The 25,105-nt window shown below is 34.2% G+C and overlaps 1 protein-coding gene across 1 annotated transcript in view; it reads left to right on the forward strand.

Annotated features, from left to right (window-relative positions):
* Positions 1-13,013: 13,013 nt before the first annotated feature.
* Positions 13,014-25,105, forward strand: part of LOC149264442 (uncharacterized) — a 53,741-nt gene continuing 41,649 nt past the window's right edge. The window contains exons 1-2 of the mRNA XM_089398984.1: positions 13,014-13,721; positions 20,645-20,741. Of these exons, the coding sequence (XP_089255110.1) occupies positions 13,014-13,721; positions 20,645-20,741 (805 nt within the window). The remainder of the gene's footprint in view (positions 13,722-20,644; positions 20,742-25,105) is intronic.

The raw sequence follows: 25,105 nt of genomic DNA on the forward strand, positions 1-25,105 counted from the left end.
CTGGAATAGGAGGAGGAAGTCTCGTCATTCGTCGTTGATTGGTCATTAGCTACTTTGGAGATTTCCCCAACGTCCTTTCTGACATAACTGAGTCCTGCATGAGGAGGCATTTCCTCTACTTTGATGGGGCTCATGATGCCTTGGCCATTAATTCCGAGGGCCTTTCCTTGATATCCCATCTTATTCAATAGCTTGGACCCAATACATGTAGTATACTTTGAAAAGTAGTAAAATCATCACCAAGAAAAGTACATGGAATCGAAGAACTCCCTTTTACCTCAAGGGGGTTAGGATGCAGTCCTCCCAAGGCCTCGTTCTTAGCTTGCAACTAGTGCAACAACCTCTATTTCTCCTCCTCTGCTTCTTGTAGGAGCCTTATTAGCTTAGCGTTTTCTTCTTGAAGGTTTTGGTTGGTCTCCGCAAGTTCCTGAAGGCCTACCACATTGGGTGTTATTTCCATATTTGGTACAATATCTATTTAAATTTTTTCTTCATCACCTGAATGAGAACCATAATCGATGGGTTTGTCTGCTACTATTCCAAGAGTTGCAATACTCCTTTTGTCACCAGAATCTAATCCCAAGTCAATGGGTCTACCTCTTGCAAAACCTGCAGCTGTTATCTTCTCATCTTCTTCTGACTTAGATGTTGGATCTTGTTGCATGGTTGCAGTTGTCTTGCTCTTCTCCTTTTTTTCATTTCTCTTTGTTCTCAACTCAGGGTGAAGTTTCTAACAATTCTCTTCATCATGACCCTCTTTCTCACAATGTGTACATGATGGCTTTTCACCTCTCCTCTTGGTTGTTGCGGCTCTTTTTTGGTGGTCATTTTGCATGTGAATCCCACTATTTTCAAGATGCATGGCTTTCGCACTATCCTCATCAACAGTAGCAGGTTCAAACAATAATAATGAATGCCTTATGTAAGGTTCAAACAATAATAACGAATCCCTTTTGTAACTATGTAAAGAACCGGTATACTTAGTTACAATCTCTGGTGAATCTAAGAAAATGCTCAAATTCAATGCTTTTATTATAAATTCTTCACTAAAGTTTAGCACATTTTGACCTTAGCTTTTCGAAAGCGTGTTTCCATTCCATTAATTCCTTTTTCCTATAGCCCAAGGGGTAATTTTTTTTTTTTTAATGCAGACAAAAAATTTGACCATGAGGAGAGAAGGTTTCCGAGATTTTGTTGCCCTACAATTTTCTCTCCCAGTAAACGAGAGAGATGCCACTCAGTCGAAGGGATGCCAACTAGATCTTTGCCTCATCCTCTGCGATCTATTGAATTCTACAGTAGACTTAAATCTGCCTAATCCAATTGTTAAGCTTTTCTACATTACTTTCACCGTTATACATGGGAAGATCAAATTTGACATCTAATTTAAGGAAAGGTTTCTTAGATGAATTTCATGAATTCCTATGATGATGGTGTGAAGAAGAAGAGGAGCTTTCACTCATGGATGGAGAAGGAGGGGGTTCCTCTCCATAATTTCCATGAGCTGAATGTTGTTCTTTTGGCCCATTCTCCTCTACTTTTATTGTCTTCTCAAGCCTTGAGAACAACTTTTCGACCCGTTCCACCATTGTATAGAAGGTTTTGCAGTAATTGCGCTCCTATTCATTGGCCATGTTCCTCCTTCGATGTGCACCCCCTGTTTCGTAATCGAAAGATTTTAGTTTCCCTTCGCCTCTTCAGAGCCTGTTTCTTGTTAGCATACAAACATGCAATTCACATCTACAAAGACCTTCTTTGATACCACTTGATCCAAGATCATTTTCTTACAGATGTATTAAAGAATTACATGAACAAATTGAATCTTAACCATAGAAACTTAATGTGCACATGAAAGAAGAGAGAAAACACATAAAGGCATGAAAGAAGACAAGAGACTTGATAACGAATTTCCTCCAATTTGGACTACATCTCTAGGCCCTGCTTGATCAATGGGGAGGCCTTCATTCATTAAGTGAAATAAAAGAGAAGGAAGTACAATAAACATTTGCATAAGGAGTCTTATACCTCCAATCTGGAAAATGGCTGAAACACGGAGAGCTTTCTTGCAGAAACTGACATTCACCATTGAGTTCCTGTCACCGAGAGGTGAAAAATCGATATAAAACTCGCCAAATTCTAAAACTGGACCAAAATTGACCCTCTGAAAAATGTGCTCAGACAAGGTTCCACCCTCTTGCAATAAAATAATAACTGTTGGGCCTCAAAATAGTCCCTATTTTCACTCCATTATTCACCAATATCTTCACATTTTACCTTCATGTCACCTACATTCCACCTCCACATCATTACATTTACCTCATTATTGGGTCATAACTATGCTTTTCCAAAGTTTATTAATTCTTAACATTTTTAAGTGGATTTATGGCTAAACTTTAGAAAATAATATGCTTATACTTATACCTAACAATTAGAATGAGTTTGTTGACATGTGTAGGTACAAAGGAAGCTTCCAGCGCATCTTTATGTGGCCTTGAATGATCAAATTCGAATTTGATAAGATAAGCCTCATGGCAAAGATCATGATCTCATGGAGAAAATCATGGACCTCATGGAGGAGATCATGGAGGATAGGGTTATGTGTCTAGATGGTTGAGAAATGTATGGAACTAAAGAGAGATTAGTGGATCATCATTATGAGTTTGTTATCTCATCCCATTGTATAAATAGGAGTACCTCCTCCATTCCAAAGGGAGGACTCTTGGAGCATTGTATCCAACTTATGATGGAATAGAATAAAGCTTCATTTTACATATATTTTCATTATGTAGTTTTAGATATAAGTTATACATATATTTCCATTATGTAGTTTTAGATATAAGTTGCCTTAATGTAGCATATGGAATAGATTGTCACTTTGTTCTTAGGAGAATTGAGCTCACTCTAGAAGGATCAAAGGAACATGTTATTTCATATTAGATCTTATTTCATTCAATTGCTTAGATGTTTGAAGATTTGTTTGTGATTGATGAATGAGTTTTAAATTAGAATCTTATCAGCATATGAGAGGATAACCAAGGGTCTAAGTTAGGCTCTCCCTCTATTTGATTTGCATGATAATTGAAATTCATTCTTTTGCTTTTATGTTTCAAGTTATTTCATTTCTTATGCTTATGAATGAATCTTAGTTTAGTTTGGATTAGTACATGAGAGGACAATCAAGAGACTAAGTTAGTCTTTCTCTCTCTTTGAATCTGAACAACAATTAAAGTTCATTCTCTTGTCTTCATTTCAAGTTTCTAGTTTTATGCAATCAATGATTTCTCTATAATACTGTAGGGAAGGACAACTAGGACCTCCTTAGTTAGGAGCCACTTCCCTTGCATATTATATAGAATCATAAATCATTTAGTTAGACATAGAGTTAGTTGCCTACTCCTACATATATTTTGCTGGCATCATCACAAGCTTACGAGTTTCCCTGGTCGATAATTTAATGAAGCAATTTAAGCCCATTAAATTGCCCAACAATAACCTCGAAATTTGTGTCACTCTCCCCCCTAAGGTTGCACTGTGCAGAAGGATTTGAATAAAATGTGGCTGGTGGACCTCCCAACGGAGTCTGTTGGCATGATGGTTAAAAACATTGAGTGGTTGAGGAGGGGTCAGGGGATCAAATCATGCACCTCCCATTTTTATTACATATAAGTTATATAGTTGTTTCGAGCGGTAGGTCTGCCACAGTGGTGGCCAGTCCCCAATCCTCTACTGGAGTTTACGTTAATACATTGTGAACTAGAGGAGCGGTAGGGTTGACAACCTGCCCCACAACACTATATTTAATATATGAGTGTGCTATGGTGGTTCCGAGGGTGGTGGGTTTATGGCCACTTGCACCTCTTTTTAATGCTGAAAATTGTTGGGGTTCCAAGGGTGGCAGGGGTCATGGCATACCACCCTTTTCTTGAACTTATAACTCTTATTAGGAAATTTCTTGAACAGTAGGGTCATTGGACGAATTAATCATCCTACATATTTGCTTAGAAAACTTGCCAGATTCCGGTGTTGATTTTTTGCCAAATTGCGCCCTCCTTAAGCCTACCACATGTGCAAGTCAACCTTAAACTTTGACTACCTATATCTTCCTCATACAGACTCAAATTGGAGCGTCGTTCACGTCGTTGGAATCAGGGTGAGAAGCACCTTGATATGTTGTCAATTTCATCAACTTTCTGCCACTTTTAGTTTTGAGCCTTTTACCATGCCACTGGTATTTGGAGATCCACCTGGATCACCTATGAAAAATCATTTTCATGGGATAGATCTTCCATCTCTGTCATAGAAAAAGAGGCTTGAAATATGTATAGGGGTCGCAAGAGACCTCCATTACCTTCATATTGCGGCAATACAGGGGATTAGTTACCATCATGTGTGTTGGGTCGCTCGAATACCATCTTTTTATCAACCTTTGACTGCACTTTTAAACCATATTTCTCTTTCCCATACCCTTACATTAAACTATTTTCATGATTACATCGAGTTTAGACTTATTATTTTCCAATGCATTTGTTTTAGTGTTTTTGAGTGAATTTATGATTAAATGTTGGAAAAATAACATGTTTTAACTTATATATGGAAGTGGGATGAGTTTCATGATGTTTGTAGTTGTATTTGAAGACTTCAAAAAAGTCATATTTGACAACCAAGCCTCAAATTAGAATTTATGCTTCAACCCCTTGAGATTTGATGAGGATTTGGGAGATTCCTTCAAGCATACTTCATGGAGAAGAATCATGGAAGTTTTGATAAGATTTATATTTGTGAGATGATTTGTAGAGATGTTACTTGCTAAGTGTTAGCACATGGTTGTACCCACATGAGGCATTTGTGAATTTAGGAGAGATTTGTGGATCTCAAATATTTGTTAGTTATCTCAAGTTTATGGATAAATAGGAGTGCCTCCTCCATTCCTAGAGGAGGATGCTTGGAGCATGTATCCAACTTATGATGGAATAGAATAAAACTTCCTTTTACATAAATTTCCATTCTATAATTTTAAATGTAAATTTCTTTAATGTAGTGTATGAGTTTATGGAATAGTTTTTCACTTTTCTCTTAGGAGAATTGAGCTCACTCCAAATGGATCAAGGAACCAATTTTATCTCATTATAAATAGTTGTGAATATGGCTTAGATCTATATGTTGGGTTATAATCTTGATTGTTGATAGGTCCCGTGAAACATTACGAAGAGACCTCCTATAAGGGAGCTTAGTTTTTTCTTGTCTATAACAACTAAGTCATTTAACTCGTCTTAATGCTTTCTATAGGTTTAATTTTTTTACTATTTTCATTAGGAATACTTGATAACTTGATTGTTGATAGGTCTTGTGAAACATTATGGAAGGACCTCATGTAAGGGAGCTTAGTGTTTTTTTGCTTAAAACAACCAAGTTTTCTTAGCTTAGAGTTAATTTCTTACTCCTACATATATTTTGTTGGCATCATCACAAGCTTATGAGTATCCCTAGTTTATAATTGAATGAAATCAATTTAAGTAATTGAATTGCCCAAAATTTTGGTGTTGTTTTCAGGGATGGTGCTAAGGGATTAGGAATTAGGAATTTAATTCAATAACAATATTTTTCTTTGGTTTGATTCATGGAAAATTTAACTCATCTTGAAAGGATGACTTGGTGACATCACGATCTTAGTGACATGGGGAAGTATACATAGGGGTTAGATTTGAATCCCATTTTTAAATGCATATATAAAGCATGATAAATAGGTGCATAAATTTCAATCAATATTTGCACTATAAGAGTTTCAAACTAATCCATTTGTGGACAAGAAATCTAGAATTATGTTCAAGCATTTGGAGGAGAGCTAAGAGAATTAGGACTACATTGAAAATTGGTTTCAAAAGGTGACTAGACCACAACATTCTTCCATTCTTTAATGAATCCTTGAATTTAATCCAAATGTACAATTGATCTCTCATATTCTAATGAATATTGAGGTATATGTTTCAAATTTGGATGTGAGCATACTAGAAATTTTGATTCGTAAATGGCTTCATTGGAAAAACTCCTAGACTTGAAAAAAATATATAAATTTCTCAAAATAAAGAAGGATAGAATAGGAAGATAAAAGCAAGTTTGGAGACTTTTTTTTTTTTAAGTTTTTTGATTTTCAAATTTGATTTCATTTATTTTCTTGGAAATTTTGGTTGTGTAGTAAGATCCACCTCATTCACTAACCATTTCTAGGAAGATCTACAATCGAAGGGATATTTGTGAAGAAGGAAAGCAAGTGGAGTTTAGAGAGCTAAAGTTTGAGGTTTGAAATCAAATTCTTCTTATATTTCTTTTAAAATTTCATATTTTTTGAGTATGCTCTCTTCTTGCACCTTATCATGTCTTGGAATTTCCAAAAATAGGAATCCAATAAATGGCTTTGAAAAGTGTTCATGAATGGTTTAAGTTGTTGACGATATAAAAAATGCCTAAATTAATTTTCATCTTCAATATTTAATTTGATTTGTATCTATATGTTAACAATAATTTCATTCAATTTGATTTATATCACTTAAATAAAAATCTATAATTTTATTTTAAAAAATAAAAAATAAATAAAACAAAAACAAAATAAAAAATGAAGAAATTAAATTGAATATATCTCACAAACTAAGTATTGGTTCTCATCATTTTTTGACAGGATGTGCATAAAAATTTGACGAATGGTCCCTATAAATTTCAGCCCAATCCGCTTCACAATTTTGGAGAAAATGAGGATCATCACTTTCATCCATTTCACTTATAACTTGTGATATGTGCATTGGATTGATCTAATTTTTGGTATGCACAAACATTAGTACCACAGAAACTTTCCTACAAAATTCATCCCAATGTGATCTATAGTTAGTGAGGAAATGGTTTCTGAAGTTTACAAAAAACATTTGTCTAAACACATCGTCACCTATGGCCATTTCGATTATATATCGAAATTTGTGCATTGGATGGTGTTGATTTTTTTTTTGCATAAACACTAGAACAATAGGTGCATGTCTACAAAATTTGAGCAAAGTCTAACTAATACTTTGTGAGAAAATGGCCCACGAATTTTGTTGTAACATGCCTTGTAGCAACCTACAACAACAACAACAATAAAATATCAGTTTTAGCTTCATTGTTTTCCCAATTTTTATACATTAATTGGTTGTGAGTTCCATTTTTTTTTGCAAGAGGATGAGTTCAATTGAAATAAAATATTTTGGTGGCATGAAACTGATTGACAAGTGCCCTAGAGAAGTTAGACATTTGATTTTCTCCCAAAAATCTTGAATTTTGTTTTGTTGTGTGTTTGTCAAAATTGTTGCCTCGTTAGTCAAATATGTTGAATGGTTAATATTTTTAACTTTAAATAAAAATTTTATGGCTCTTATTTCACAAATTTGAATTGTGGTTTATTGGTAAGTCTTTGAATTTTTATAAGAGGGGTCATGAGTTCAAATGCAATACAGGGCAGAATTTATTAATTATTTGACAATTTTGACAACCCTTAGCAAGGCAACAATCTCGCTACCACGTGGAAACATTTGATTGGTCCACGTGGTAGCATATTATTCATCAAAATTGCACATTCATCGACCAACAATCTGCCACGTCACCTTGTCAAGTCAGTAATCGAATTCACTTTGCCAACTCAGCATGCTGCATCAATAGTTGACCATTAGATGCCATGTCATCACCATATTAGCAGTCCACATCATTGCCACATCATCATCTGCTAGGTCATCATGCCACATGAGCGCTTTTCCATGTCATCAATCCATGTGAGCATTGTACTTCCACATGGCATCCTCGAGAGCTTCCATGTGGCACTCCCTGATGCTACCACATGGCACTCCTTAGTGCTTCAATGTGGCACCTATGCCTCCATTTTTACCATTTTTCCAAAACTTCAAAGTACAAGGGAAACAATGTGATAATGAAAATGATAATGCATAACATTAAAAAACTCATATATTTCAAACTATAGTTTTTTGTGGAATCCTCTACCTATTACATACCCAAGGTATAACAAATATTGTTATGTAGACTCACACTTCTTGATATTTCCTTGAATTTGGTGCATCTTTAATATCTCCAATAGCTACGTCAAATGTGAGATGTTCTCCTCCTAGGTAACATTGTATACCACAATATAATCCAAATAGACAATACCAAATGAATCTATTAATGGACATAGTATATCATCCATAACCTCATAAATGTAGTTGGTGCATTACATAGGATAAATGACATGACTAACCACTCATGCAAACCTTGCCTAGCTTTGAAGGTGGTCTTCCAGGTATCTTCTTCTATCACTTGAAACTCATGATATCCACATTTTAAGTCCATATTGGTAATGCATATATAGTTGTTGCAACTATTCTAATAAATCATCTATTCTAGGTAGGGGGTACTTGTTCTTTACTGTTATTTTGTTCAGTTCTTTGATACCAATGCACAACTATCAAGTCTTAACCTTCCTTAGCACAATGATGATGGGTGACCCATGTGGTGATATACTTAGTTGATAACACCCTATTTCAATAGTTGTTACAACTACTTACTCACCACACTTTCTTCCATAACAATTTTCTTGTATGACCCAGTGTTGGAAATGGGGAGTTTGACAATAATTAGATCTCATGCTCCACTTTTCTCTTGGGTGGTAGCCTCTTAGGCTTCTAAAACACATTCCTTCATGCTTGTAGAAAGTATTTTAGTAGTTGTTTTTGTTTCTTAGTACATCCCTCTAGGGATGCATTTTCTATTGCTTACTCTTCAAAATATTGATTATCTCTAAAAGAAAGTAAAAGAAACTTCCTGTTAGAATTGATCAGTTTCTTGTATTGGTTGGCAGTTACTAGCAAAATTGTTTACTTGCCTTTATGCATGTTGGTGGTAAATGATTGTCCATCCTTGACGAGTCAATACTAATTTTCTCTCCATGTGAATATTACATAAAGCATGTACAGGTACATCAAGGAGAACTACAGCTGATTCTACCCCATCAATAAAATCTATAGTGATATCAAATCTAAATGTGTACTATTTTTTTACCTTTATCTATACATCCTTATTTCCCAATCCCAATGGATATGGGATTATATGATCAGAAAATTATAATCCCATTTTTTTACCATCTCTGATGTAGTGCTATTTTCCTATGATCCAAAGTAAAATGAAGGATCAAACTTTGTTTTTTTAACCTATATCTTTATATGGAAGAGCTTGATATTTTTGTTCCTTTCCTGTTGTTCAAGACTACTCAATTTCACCTCCTTTTGGATTGATGTACATGTGAACTTCTCATCCACGTCCAAGTGTATTCAACCTAGTTGCTCAAATTAGTGGCCATGATATTCTTCTTCTTATTATCTTTCTTTTTATTCTTCGGTTAAGCTCTATATGCAACTTCCAACACTTCTCCTTGGTATGAGTATCAGTGTTACATTGATGGTAGTGGTTGTTGGGATATTTGCACTAGTATGCTATGCTTGTTACCTTTTTATGTTTTCCCCATTTCCATACCTTATTCCCCTCTTTAGAAGCATTTTGGTGCTTCTTCTACGTTGATTTACTTGATTACCCATTCTTCTGGACTATTTTCTCTAGGTATTCTGCTTGTATACAAGCCTCATTCACCATTATGGGCTTAAACAACATCACTTTCTTCCAGAGATAATTGTGTAGAACTCACATCTACTTTAGGAGTACATCTAGGTTCCTTGGGGAGATACTCAACACTATCGTCATATATGTAAATTCTATAGTATACTCCTATACACTCTACCCCTTCTTCGACATGAAGTAGTGCCACCACATCCACTAGTCCTTTACATACCTAATAGGGTTAATTTATGACTTTATGATGATTTTAAAGTCCTCTCACTTAGTCACTAGAGGATCTCCCTCCAACTTCAAGGTCTCTATCTAGCTTTCCCACTAGGTTAGGGCACGACCCTCTGATTTCAACTGTGCTAATGAAATATTCTATTATTCCTCTATATGATGACCATTGAAATAAAATTTTAATTGTTGCAATGAGTGATATAGCTTTAGAGTGACAATCTTACCATGGTATGACTAGATATCAACCTTTTCTTCCATTTTAAATAGGGACTAAGAATGCTTCACGATAGTCAAACTCGGTTGATTTTTCTTAGGTTATTTTCTCTACTCAATTTCTATTTCTTCTAAGGAAATTTTTGAGGATGAAAATTTATCTTCAAATTTAGAAACCTTGGCGAATGTTACTTGTCCCTAATATAAAAATCTTAAAATTTTTGGTAACATTTTTATAAAAATATTCAAATTTGTAATGATTTTTATATAATGTCTATAAATTATTAGCATTTTTTAGTAATTTTATACTATTAAATTTGGGTGAATAATTTTTAGAAAAAATGGAAATTGGAAAATCTTTCTTTTTGAAAAAGAATGGTTAATTAACCCACCTGTGATTTATTAGCCCCTAAACTTTTCCTTGGTTTCTTTCAAATCTCTTGATCTCCCCTTCGATCAAACCTTTGCATTAGAACCCTCATCTTCTCCAAATAGCCTAATCTTATTGGTCAGAGCCACCATTAGGAGATTCACATTATGGTCTATATCTACAACTTGTGATTTCAGCCACGAAAACTTTTCCCTTGTAGGATTAGTAGGAATATTCACAAATTCATCGGCCATGGTTGGGGTTTTATGAGTTTTTGCTTAGTCAATTTAGATCGCCCCACAAATCTCCAAAATATACCCAAGGAAACCTACTCTGATATCAATATGATATGTAAACTACTGTGGATATTCCACTATATAGCTTTTCGCAACCTATATGATGAAATTATACTTAAACAACCAAAATATACACTATGAGAATTTATTATCTTTACAATTTTGGATATGTAAATTATTTTTTATTTGTATACATGCAAATTATAATTATGCAACAATAGAGAACAACAAAATAAAACGTAATAAACCATAATTGAAATAAGATATATCCTTGGAAACCTTTCTAGAGAAAACACAATAGGAATGTGAGGGCACTCTTCTCTCTTTCTTTAAATACAAAATGGATACAAGTACAAGGAAGTAATGCATGGGGCTCGTGGGATACTAAAACTCACAAATTGTGTCTTTCTTCTCTCTCCTTAACACTCTCAGCTACTCTACTTACTTATGGAACAAATTTCCTTTGAAAATAATGGAACCTTTTTTCCTCCTAGGGGCTCAGTTATAACACATCCTAATAGCCTATTAGTGGTTAGGTTGACTCCTTCAAATTTTAACTACTGTTACAAGGCTAACTCTTCAAGGGACCTCTTCATCATGCTCATTTGGCTATTCTAGTTTCCATGAGTAATGGGGTTGATGTGGCATCCTCTAAAATTATTGTGGACCAAATGGGAAGATCAAGTTTAAATACTCCGGAAAACAAGAGACTCTAATTTTACAAATTAAACAATTTAAACTCAAGTTTTCAAAAAAAATTGTCCAATTTTAATTAAAATTAACAAGAAAAATGATCATGAAAAAAACCATTTCGTTTATAAATTAAACTATATCTTAAAAAAAAACTATTTTTTTATTATCACAATTAAAAACTAATTTTATTAAATTAAATATAAAAAAATACACATTACAATTTTTTTTTTTTATTTTGTTAAATTAAATATATAGAAAATAGAGATTTCAAAATTATAAAATATACGCAAATAAATATATATGCATTTAAACAAATAACATTTATTAATATACATAATACACATTATTTTTTTTTCGTAAATTTTATTCATTAATATACATAATACTTATACTTATTAATTTTTTCCTTGATCCATTACATTCGTAAATTTTATGTACAAGAAAGGGTTCAAAAAATAACGTCTAACCGTAAAATGTGATTCATCATGTAGACACCTGATTGATGAAAATCATATTAAGCGAACAGACGAAATAAGGAAGGGACCCTAGCCCTAAAATCTAAGAAACAAATGATAAGCGAATTTTTTTTATTAAATAACTTTTTTTTATTAATTTAATAATATATAATGCTATTTAAAATTTATTTCCATATTAAATAAAATTCAAAGTTTGTCATGTAGGAATAAAGAAAAGAATTAATATTAAAATTGGTATTAAGAAAAAAATAATAATCTTAATAAAAATAAATAATAATGTGATGGTTACACAAAAAAAAATGCTTAACATAATTTAAATGCAAAAACCTTAAACATTTATTATTTTTTTAACAATAATATATTATTAAATAAATTATCTAACACATAATACTCCATCTTTTTCACAATTTTGACAAATATAAAACTGAATATAATGAAATTAATTTTTCAATTTTTGTAATTATAATAGTATATATAAATTCCCATCATCGAGAGTTAAGTTCTCAAATGAATGGCAGTTGAAGTGCGGTTCTTGAAAAATAAGATTTTGACGACGTCATATGTAAAACAATGTATTCTTTAAGGATTTGACCAAACCAAAACCTTCTTGAACACTATTCTTTTTTATTTGCCGTTGCCCATCCATATATTAACATATTTTTAAATTTATTTGACAATGTATTCAAAGCGAAATGTTGCTCATTACTGCACCTCTGAAAAAGTCCAATAAATAAACTATTATTATCTTGTAACGCGTGGTTTTGCCATTTTCCATGCTCTCATGCGACGCCTACTCCACCCTTCTCGCCAGCAGTAGACTTAGTCCGCTAATGACAACTCGCTTCGTCTTTCTGTGGCTTCATTGCATCCTCCATCTATAAAATCCTTCCTTTTATCCCCTCCTAATATCCACCGAAATTCGCTTTGCCTTTGTCTGAGCATCGACTCCATTCCTTTGTTTATGCATTGCTTCATTCATTCCTTGTCCTCTCTTCCTCCTCCTGCATTTAGCCGAATCACAAATAAATATTACAGTTTCGTACCGCATACTTACCCCCTCCCCTCTCCCTAGTCCCTCTCAATTCCGCCATCATAACGTAGAAGATGGAAGGCAGCATAGGATGGCGGTGGTGTTGGATCGCACTATTGTTTTTTGGACTCCAGCGTAATATACTTTCAATCTCAGCTGTCGATAGGCAATCCGATCCTTTTATTTACGGTCTCTGCAACGTAAATAAATACAGCAATGGCAGTGAATACGAGAGCAACGTCAATATGGTTTTGCAGTCCCTGGTGAAAGCCGCGGCCCCCAATGGCGGATTGGCAACATATAATTATGGTGGAGTCTACGGCCTTCTGCAATGCAGGCCCGACGTCTCTCAACACGATTGCCAAAGCTGTTCCGCTGCAGCCTCACAACTGGTTTATCAAGACTGCCCAAACGCCAAAGGCGCTCGTGTTCAGTTGGAATTCTGCGTCATTCGCTATGAGAATTACAGTTTCGCCTCTGATCTGGATACCAAAGTTTCTTATGCTCTTGAGAATGTTAAGAGCAGCCATGATATTCAAGCTTTCAATTACACCGTCCCGAATCTCATGGAGACTCTGGCAGGCGAAGCTCCCTTAAACGTGAATAGATTCGCCACGGGAGCATGGGTGGTGAATTCTTCTGTCACCGTTTATGGATTAGAAATGTGCTTGAGAACTCTTACAGCACCCGACTGCAGGGTGTGTCTGAGAGAAGCTATTAGAGCTATGGATGAGTGTTGTTCTTCGCAGATCGGAGCTCAGTTGTATCTTGGCAGTTGTTCTGTACACTTCGAGATTTATCCCTTTTAAATACATCCCTCTCTCTGCCCAGAATGGGCAAGGACGCTGATTGAAATAAATAGATATGGACCATATTGTACTCGTCTCTACTTTATTCTTCTAATAACGCGTTGTTTAAATATGCTATGTTTTAATTGGTTTTGAAAAAAAATAATAAGTCAAATCTTAATTTTTATTTTAACTGTTTAAAATTAGTTTTTAATTACATAAAAAAACCATGTACAGTGACAAAACGAAACTGCAAATAACAAAACTAAACTGTGACAGTGACAGTGAGAAAACCAAACTGCCAATAACGAGAAATAAATCACATGAAATGTCAATGTAGCAAAATCTCAACTTCAGCAAATCAACCTTCTCAAGATAACAAATGTAGAGATTAAGTTCTGCAAATTAGCAGCTGGGCATAAAATCAAAGCATAAGGAATTATAAAGCTCCTATTATAATTCTAATTAACAAATCACACTCCAGCACTTGTCCACTGAAGAAGGCTCTCCTTCATCAATCAGGGTTGCTAAACCTTACTCAAAAATGAAGGCTTCATAGGATAGAAATTTGCATGGTTTATTAAAAAGATATGCAACAATCTTCTCCTTGTGTATTTCTTCGTTGATATGACCTTGTTTGTTGATGTGACCTTGTCTCTACTCCTTCTTCGCCTAACTTACACTCCCAACCTTCTCTCCCCCATACATTTATACAAGAATCTCCCTCCTATTTATACAAGATATTATGTTTGTTGCTTTCTGAAAATTTTAGTTAGAAAATAAGTTAAGATAGTTTTAGTAAGAAAACAAGTTAATATATGATTACATTGGATTAATATATTATCAAATAATTTAAAGATAGATTAGAGTTGAAACTAGGGTTGTTTCCATTGATGATTGGTTTTTTTGTTTAGAACATAATTTTGTCCATGGTTGTAATAAAAAAGATGTTCAAAGAAAAAATTGTACTTAACACTTATTTTATAAATCTTTTGGAGAAACTGTTCACATGACACTTAATTGGGGATGTTCATGAAAAAACTATACTTAGCACCCATTCTATGAACTTTTTGGAGAAAGTGCTCACACGACACTTAATTGAGGGTGTTTTGACAAAAGCTCAAGTCGTGTTTCATCTTTGTTTGTTTGAAAATCGCATCCAAAATCAAGTCGTGTTTCATCTTTGTTTGTTTGAAAATCGCATCCAAAAATGGTCACCCAATTATGCCTGGTGTGAGGTGTTTGGACCATAGATCATGAAGTGGAGCTTAATGGATTCGACCTAGGTATGACTTAGGTAACAAAAATCCATATTATCATTCCTAGGAACAAAATCTATATTCCAAAAATCCTCTTGGAGCTATGTAGATATGCCAACCAAGGATGTTGGTTATTGTTACCACATGGGAACGACTCGAACAGCACTACGAAAACCATCTTTAGCACAGCCAACAATAATCCATTTTAATTCACCAATAAAAAGAAAATAATGATAATTAAATACTTTAATATCCTTAAGGTTAATGTGGCATATTCATGAAGAAACACAACAAGATGGGTGATAGATAGGCAAATAAGTGTGATAAATGACTGAAAATAGTTGTTTGGGATGGTGAAAATAAGACAATTTGGTGGCCCACCCAACATGAAGAACTCTTTGGTCTCAAAATATTATGTCTCTTCACACTAAAAAAATAACATATGAGTTTGTTTTCCCATAATTAAATCAGTTAACACACTTAATAAATACAATTAGAATTCACATAAAAACTGCAGGGTTCTCAACAAGTAATTGATCTAGAGAGTCCGATTAGAAACGCCTGCGTACTTATTCACGAACCAGTAAATGCATCAAGTGTAATCCCCAATCACATGTATATGTATTACATGGTCTCCGAATTGGGAATTCTTGCGACTAATGTCATTCTTTCCGGGGATTGTGTTACATAGTCCCCACATAAATAATCATTGCACTATACCATAAGAGAGATTAATCTCATTACCGGAATGAAATATAAGAAAAATAGCAAATTCATTAATTATATGAGCACTCCTCCCGCGTTATCCAATGTGACAGCTATAATGTTCCCCCAAAACACAGGACATTGAATTACACATCCAAATTTGAACAACGTACTTATATTCACCTAAAAGAGTTATTGCAATCAGGCATCATCCAGAGACAACGTTAAACCTAAAGTTCGTTTTACAAGTTAAAGCTCATTTCTCAACTTGCCCTTCAATTGATTTTACCAATTGAATTTGAACACGTGCCTCTCAAAATGAAACATTTAAACCAAGCCAATTTGAACGCGTTTCTCAAAATGAAACTCTTAATGTTTTTTGTTATGTGATTCGTATTTTTAGTTGAAGTTTCTTTCACTTACTATAAACTTTAGTTTTTCTGAATTTATTAATTGAATTTGAACATGTGTTTCTTAAAATGATTTTTTTTGTTAGTTGGGTTATACAGGTTGAGTGGGCCTAATGGTTAAGAGCATGTGTTTCCTCCTAAGAGATTCACAGGTTCAAAACCAGAGGGGGTAGAGTATGTATGCCTTCGTAGACTTAGCAATCAAATCGCTGCGTGGAGGTGGTTCGTTGTCCCACAAACAAGGGGGTCTGATACACCAATTTGGTATCTGGCTTGGCTGTGACCTTAAAAATAGATATTATTATTATTATTATTTATTACACAAACTATATCTACTTATTATTATGAGGAATTAAGGTATATAATCTTGTTATATAGTTAAATATGTTAATTGTACAATGAGACATATTATAGCGCGGGATTTTTTTGGTTATATGGTTTATTGTGCCAATTTGGTACTTGCTAATAATGTTATATAGTGTTATAGCACCAAATTTAAATATACTATAGCATTAACGTGAGTAGGAAAGAAAAAAACAAACCATCCCCATGAGACCACTTACACTAACTTATCATATTGACCCAACATGGATTACACGATTGCATGGTACCAATTATATTTTCATAATAGTGGCTCTTTTCACTTACTGCTTTAACATTTTATCATTAGAAAATTTCTTTTCACTTTATGTTTTCCGGCTTTGTGTATGTAATTTTATTACATCTCATGAATTACATTCTCATAGTACGAATTATCTTGCATTTTCTCATGTTTATTGTATAGATATATTTTCGATGGAGTATGAAATTTGCTAAAAATGATCTTCTAAAAGTTGTTTGCTATGTTCCATGAGTGAACGTGGGAACGTTGGGAACTTGGGTACGGGTTTTTGAAATGACTATAGGTTTTCTCAAAATTTATAGGAAACTGGCTAATCAAGAGCGGTAATATTATATAATAACAAAATTAAATATTGAAAAATAATTTTTTTTTTTTTTAATTATATAATTTATATAATAATAAAAAATTAATATTGATTCAAAATACTCAAATATTAAAATCAATTTAAATAGATAAATAATAAATATATAATCTCTCTTATATATAGATATATTCTATGGGTGTCTCTCTACCTGAGTCTCTCCCTATATATATATATATATATATATTCAAGTTCATTATTAGTTCTCTGACATGTTTCTGTAGTTCTCTTACGAGAAAAAACAACTCCAATGTTTAAGCATTGACTGCTACATACAATATGCACACACTTATTATCACTAGAACTCACATGTTTCTCTAGTTATTCTTACGAGAAAAAGAAATTCTAATGTTTATGCATTGACTGCCACATACAATATGCACACACAATCTTCTGCAATATATATACATAAAAAACAAAAGATATACTCATCGCCTTGACATCCCAGATATTGCACTTATATCGAGGTGCCACAAGCTTCCTTAATCCATCAAGAGATTGTTGCAGTTTCTCAATTAAGGTTATTGGTGTTAAAGATGTCTTTGGCCTTTCTTCTTGCAAAGGTTTCAACATAGGCTCACATTTTGTGGGCAGTTCAACATATTTCTCTATAGGAATATTAATCTCTTTATGAAATTTGGCCCCTAATGGTAGTCTTATTGATAATAATTGATGTATAGTAGTTGTTCAAAGTTGTATTTATGTTTTATTTTATGAGTAACACTATTACAAGATGCGAGATTATTGACTACGTGACTAATAAAGTTAGACACCACAATTACTTCAAGTGAACTACTACTAGATTTGAGCAATTTTAAGTGACCAAAATAAAAACAACTAACTTATATGACTAATTTAGTCTAGGGATAAAATATACTACTAGATAATAAGTGCGCCAACTAAAAACAACTAACTTAAATGACTAATTTAGTCTAGGACTAAAATATATGACTAGATAATCACTGACAAAATTAAAAATGATTTACGTATATGAAAACTATAGTCCAAGAATAAAAATATGCTCAACTAATAAACACAAGTATATAAATTAGTCATTTATGCTAGTCATTTTTAATTGTGACACTTTGAAAATGAAAATTGCAGTTTTGATATTGAAGTGTTACATTTCACTAAATTTTAACATTACAGATGTATTGTAAGACCCCCTGGTCTCTGTATTAATATAGAGTGTTAAGATTTAAAGACAAAGGCATCTCTCAATCCATCTACAATGTTAAAATTTAGGTAAATGGATTCAACAACCCCTTAAAATGATCTATGAATCCAACTATAATACTAAAATAATAAAAAAAATTATAAAATATACAATATAAGTTTACAATATATAATACTTGTATACCCCTTTTACAATATATAATATTTTATAATGAATAATAGTTTCATGCAAGTCCTCCTTTTGGATGCCACTGGTTTGATGGGGAGAGCCACGTCAAGGACTTCATTCACACATACATGCTTTAAGGTGGCTATAATGAGATGGTTGATATCTTGGTCAAATTGACCTCCCTGGTGTCTGAGATGGACAAGCTCATTTCAGAGGGTTACAGCATCCCTGTGTCGATGCCCAATCATGAGGCAATGGGGGAATTCACAACAAATCAGCTGAGCAAACTTGATGCCCTGAAGTAGATCATGTATTATCACATTATCCTAAAGTATAAGACTGAGGAGAAACTGTGTACTACTATGAGGAGGTTTGATAAGGTCAAGTATGATATGCTTAGGGTCCCTCATAAGGTAGTCACTCAGGAAGTAGATGGGATTGTTATGTCTGGGCATAATTAGACTACTACCCACATGTATGACAATGATATTTACATTAATGAAAGAATCTATGTTCATGGCATCGATAAGGTATTGTTCCCACAAGAAGAAGCATCAAACCACCATGTTAAGGGCAAAAATCTAGAAGAAGAGAAAAAGGAGGTTGAGGAAATGAAGAAGCCAAGTAAAGGTAAGTCATTCCCAACATTGAATTGCAAATTGTTGTAGTAAGAACTATTATGGGAATGTGAAATTACCTCCTAAAAAGGGAGGGGATGGCTTCGCAATTGAGGAAATTTTTGTATGACATAATCTGTAGATCCCACATATGTGGTGCCCCATATGGTTAATTTGTTGTGGTTTGAGGATGCTTTTTTAGTTGGACATCTCCCTCCTCTATGGCATATTTTATATGTGTGTGTGTGGGAAATAGTCAAATAATGCTATCTTATGTCATCATTGTAGAAATATGCTCGACACCCTTATTTGGCAACGAGTCCAACAAGATAATTTTGTGCATTCTTTTTGGGGTGCGTGTTTCTATTTCTAATGAATCTAGTCCTCATGGATCTCTAAGTTAATAAGACTCTTATTTTTTCCTCAATCTATTTCTTAATCAGGGTTTAATCCTCCATTTGTATCAAATCTAGTCTTCATCGACTCTTAGATGAAAAATACACTTGTACTTTGTTCTATTTTGGCATTAGTTTGTTTCTTTTCAGGGTTTACTCCTATCTACATTTCTAGTTCCTACTACAGTTAAAATTTGATGCGTGCAATTTTTTTGTTGTTCCCTTGGAGCATCAACGCATTCCATCTATGGATGGGATTCTTGCATTTTAAAATTTATTTGTATGTGTTAAGCATGAGTATACAATGTACATTCTTCAAGGACTACCAGATTAAGAAGACTTCTCTACCCTATTATGTTCTGGCCCCATCTTGTACCTCGGTTAGGGCATCTTCTTAGAAAACATTTCTAGTACCTTACCAAGCCACCTTATGATGCACAATGTTTTCTTCTTTTATCCCTCATAACATATATTCATTTGTCTATTTATGGGAATATTACATTTTGGATTTTTGGGAGGATGTATGATCTAGGAGGATTCTGTTGATTCAATTACACAGGTGTTCAAGTGTCGTCGTCAAGTTAGTTAAGCTTCGACAGTTCGACAGTGTTGGTTATGGATCAGGTTGTTCAGGTAATATGGTTTTCATGGCGTTCAGTTGATACGAGTTTGCACCTAGTTTTCGATTTGTGTTCATGGAGAGTTCTGCCAGTATTGGTCGATGACATGTGTCTTGTCGTTCGAATCATAGGATTTGGTGTTGACATGGGTTTCATCCGTGGCAGAGGTTCGATATGTCATCAGGGTTGTCTTTGCAACCGTGGATTGTGTCAATGATATGCAATTGGTTTCATCACATTGTGACAATATTTTTTACATGGGTTTTTAAAAAAAACATGTAAACCCTAATACTAATTTACCAAATGCACTATCAAACCTAATTCCTAAGTTGCAACCCTAACTATCTAAAATACATTACAAGCCTATGCTAAATACCTAAGAACTAAACCTATGATTTACCAAACCATGTATTAACCCTAAAGACCCAAGTCTTAACCATAAAACCCTTTGTATAACCCTCAACTTAAATGTAATTACAAACATTGTGAACAATAAAAAATACACAGTCCTAACCACCAAGATTGGAGATTGCAGCAGAGGACATGTGAACAGTGTAAAGAATGACTGTCGGAATAACTATAGGCCCTAAGCGTCAACCTAACTGTGTCGGAGGTCTGGCATGTGAATAGGAAGCTGACAGTTTTGGAGTTAATCGTGTCGGAACTTCCAGCGGATACAGGTAACATGTGACCAGGTTTATGGTTAACGTTACAAAAACCTCCAGGTCAGAACCGCTAGTTGGAACCATAGCAGAAACTGCCACGAGGTTTCATGTGAACATGATGAAGCTATGACTTCCAGCGCGAAAACTATCAGCAAAACCACCGGCACCTAAACTGCAGGTTCAGTCGGCACTCTCATGAGCCATCCAACCTTCACCCAGTTAAATCTGACCACAAACAGTTAAGGAGTTAATATAATGTTTATTTTGGGTTTCTGAATAGTTTTATAAAACAAACTAATGCGATGACCATTAAACCTAGCATAGGTGTCATGGAACCACAGGACCAAGCTTCAAACCATCCAGAAGCAAACCAAATTCATCCTGAAATTAGCCAAGGTGGCTTTCATGTACCCGCATGCCTTTAAAAGGTGGATTTACCTTCATTTATTAGAGGAGAGTAGTTTTGGTTTTTGTATGCAGATTCTGGAGGTCATAGGCAGTTTTGTTTTCAGTGTAACAAGAGCATTCAGAGTCGGTTTTGGAAACTGTAAGAAGCATTGGAAATCTGGTTCAGAGAGCTTCCTAGTTACAGAGGTTAGAATTGTCTGTGTGCAAGTTCAGTCTGACCAAATCACTGTGTAATCAACTCCTTCTTTTCATTCCTAATAAAAATGGTCGCCCATCTTGAAAACAGACTCGGAGACGTAGTCCATCAGGGACGAATTCCATCATCAATCTCGTTGTCTAGTAGAACTGTTTTTTTTACTATTTTCACTTCTGTTATGGATCTTTATTATGTTTAATCAACTATTGTAAAGTCTTCTTCTCGAGCATTTTTCCTTGATTTCCGCACTTTTAGCTAACTTTCAAATCATAAATGGCTAATCACTTCTACATTAGTTTTAGTTTATGATCACATTCATATCATATAATTTGGTATCAAAGAAGGTTGCATTTGTAGATCTTTCCATTGAATGTTAACTAGGTCAAATTCGCAACGAGGAGAAGGAATCCTTGAGAAGATCGATCTAGAGATTGGAAAGTGATGATTCGACCATGTCAGGACCTGATGCAGGTGAACACACTAAAACTGAGATGAGTGAAGAACAGTTTCAACAAGAATTTTTGACTATGTAGCAGGTTTAGGGATAATTGTACGAAGACAAGAAGGCGAGAGATACAACTTCTTCTTCAAAGACATCGAGGAAGGACAAAGGTATAGGGAAGACTGGTAAACCACCTTCACCTCCATCAACCCCATCATCATCATCATCTTCTTCTTCTTCCAGTGTAGAATCTAAAACGGAAAAGAAACCTAAGAAGACATATCTTTTGAAACTTGATGTGAAATTTGAGTTACCTGTTTATGATGGCGAAATGAATCCTGAAAAGCTAGATAATTGGATTAATCAATTAGAAGTGTATTTTCGCAATCAAAAAATTTCTAGTGATAAAACTAAAATTCAGTTAGCTACCCTTAGAATGGGGGGAACAACTTTAATCTGGTGGCAACGTAAAACTCAGATAGATGTGAAGCATTAAGGGAAAGTCATCTCTTCAGGGTCTAAGTTTTTAAAATCTCTTAGGAAACAGTTCGATCCTTTAGGATACATGCAGCAAGCTGTTATTGATTGGCAGCATCTGAGGCAAGGTAAAGGGCAGAGTGTTCAAGAGTTTACTCAGGAGTTTAGAAAGAAAGCATTGGACCTTGATATTTCATTGGATGCACATGAAACTTTGTTAAAATACATCGGTAATTTACATTCATATTTGCAGCATACATTATTTATTTTTAATCCTGATGATTTCGATGAAGTGTGTGTTCATACCATACATATTGAATTAGGTGGTAGATCATTCAAGTTTTCATTGCAGTCATCCAAAGAGTTGGAAATCAAAGATTCCAGTGATAGTAAGGGGACAAACATTTCAAAGAGAAAGAAATTAACGATCATTCATAAGGAAAGACCTACTTGTTCTCACTGCCATAGAATCAGTCATGAGGAATCAAAGTGTTAGAAACTTTATCCAGAACTTAAGCCCAAAAATTTCGTTAAGGAGAAGGATGAAAAGAATGCCATTGTAACAGTCCAGCAAGATCTAGGTTCAGATTCAGGTGATGAAAGGAGGATAACCGCCATGGTTACGAAAGGTAAAACTTCTGACGTTGGTTCAAGTTCGAAAACTATTGCATCTTCATCAAACATAAATCCTTCAAATGAGGATAAAAGAGTTGAATTGCTTAATAGAAGGATAACTTCTAAGCATATAAAGATAGATACAATGTTTGACAGGTGGATCACATGTGAATCTAATATTTGAATATTTAGTTGAAATTTTGGGTTTGGAAACATGGAATCATCCAAGACCTTACCCATTAGGATGGCTAAATAAATAAACTCAGATAAAATTCACCAAATAGTGTCGATTAAGATTTTCCATTATAGCTAATTACATTGATGAAGTGGAATTAGATGTGATTCCAGTAGACATACATGGAGTTGTCTTAGGAATTCTGTATCTTTATGATCGTGATGTAGTATTTTACAGGAGATAACATAAATATCACCTTAAGAAAGATGGGGTTGAATTTATTGTCAAGGAACATCAAAGTAAAAATCACTTGAATTCAGTTAATATTAATCAGATGAAGCGATTAATAAGTTCAAATAAGAGGTTCATAATCATGTGTGTAAAGGATCAACATAACAATCAACATGTTTTTTGTTTAATTTATAAGGCTCAACTTAAATATGGTTTGATTAAAGAGATAAAAACAATTCCAGTTCTATGTAAAACCAAACATCTTATTCATAAGAAGGGATTACAACATGAATCACAGTTTGTGCCTAAAGCTCCTCTTTCTAATGTCAAAATGAATCAATTCAGTTTAAGTTTGGAACTTAACAATTGCAGGGATACAGGTCAGTATTGGGGAGAATCTTTGTTCAATTTCTCTTGTATTGTGTTGCCATGTCATGTCTCAAATATTTTGGAAACCTCTTTTCAAGTGGAGAGGAAACCTATTTGTTTTCATATCCAAGCCTTTTCTAAAGCAGTGACAAAGTGTCTTAGGGAAACTTATGCATTAGAGGAAAGTGTTGATCAATGGAAACATCATTTAATGAATGAAGGAAAATTGATTCAAACAAATCAACAACTAAATCAATACTTTCAAATACAAACTAAGTTACAGAAAATTTCACCTTATAGTTGGATAGGTTCATTGCAGCAAGTTCACTTAGTAATAAGGAATCGGGAAAGTATGTCAATTCAAGTAGCTGGTTTGATGCCCAAAGTATCTTTTATTGTCTCTGTCATTCCGTAAAATAGATTATTTATACATGTTGATGGTATTAAACAATGTCCAGTAGAGATTGTTTCAAATATTATGTATCACTAACTCATGGTTCTTCGTGGAAAGAATTCAATTTCCATTTTTATAGATGGTTGCTTGCCCATCGTCGCAACTTGTTCATACTACAAATGGATGGAATAGGTCACTGACTCAAAAAGTACCATGGTCAACATCATCAAGGTCATCACTTGCAGGTGATTAATCAAATTTATTAGTACATCGTTAGGTCAACGTGGAAAGAGAGGGAGTTCTACCCTCATCGACTATTTGTTTAGTCAAACGTTTGTGGTCCAAAAGCTTTCAAGTGGAGGAATTATCCATGTGAATTTCATTGATTCAATTGCACAGATGTTCAAGTGTCATTGTCAATTCAGTTCACCTTCGAAAGTTCGACAGTGTTGGTTATGAATTAGGTTGTTCAGGTAATATGGTTTTCATGGTGTTCAATTGATACGGGTTTGTACCTGGCTATCAACTTATGTTGATCAAAAATTCCACCAGGATTGGTCGACAACATTTGTCTTGTCGTTTGACTCACAAGATTTGGTGTCAACATGGGTGTCATCCGTGGTAGAGCTTCGATATGTCGTCAAGGTTGTCTTCGCAACTGTGGATTGTGTCAACGATATGAAATTGTTTTCATCACATTGTGACAATATTTTGTACATGGGTTTTTAGAAACAACATGTAAACCCTAATCATAATCTACCATATTCACTATCAAACCTAATTCCTAAGTTGCAACCCTAACTGTCTAAAATACATTACAGCCCTATGCTAAAAACCTAAGACCTAAACCTATGATTTACCAAACCATGTATTAACCCTAAAGACCTAATTTCTAACCATAAAACCATTTGTATAACCCTCGACCTAAATGTAATTACAAACATTGTAAACAATAAGAAAATACACAGTCCTAATCATCGAGCTTAGAGACCGTAGTGAGGGACATCTAAACACTATAAAGAATAACCATCGGAATAACTACAGGCCCTAACCGTCAGCCTGACCGCATGAG

This window comes from Pinus tabuliformis, chromosome 6 (genome assembly GCF_031772625.1).
Source record: "Pinus tabuliformis cultivar Carrire ecotype Pingquan chromosome 6, CPIR1, whole genome shotgun sequence".
NCBI lineage: Eukaryota > Viridiplantae > Streptophyta > Pinopsida > Pinales > Pinaceae > Pinus > Pinus tabuliformis.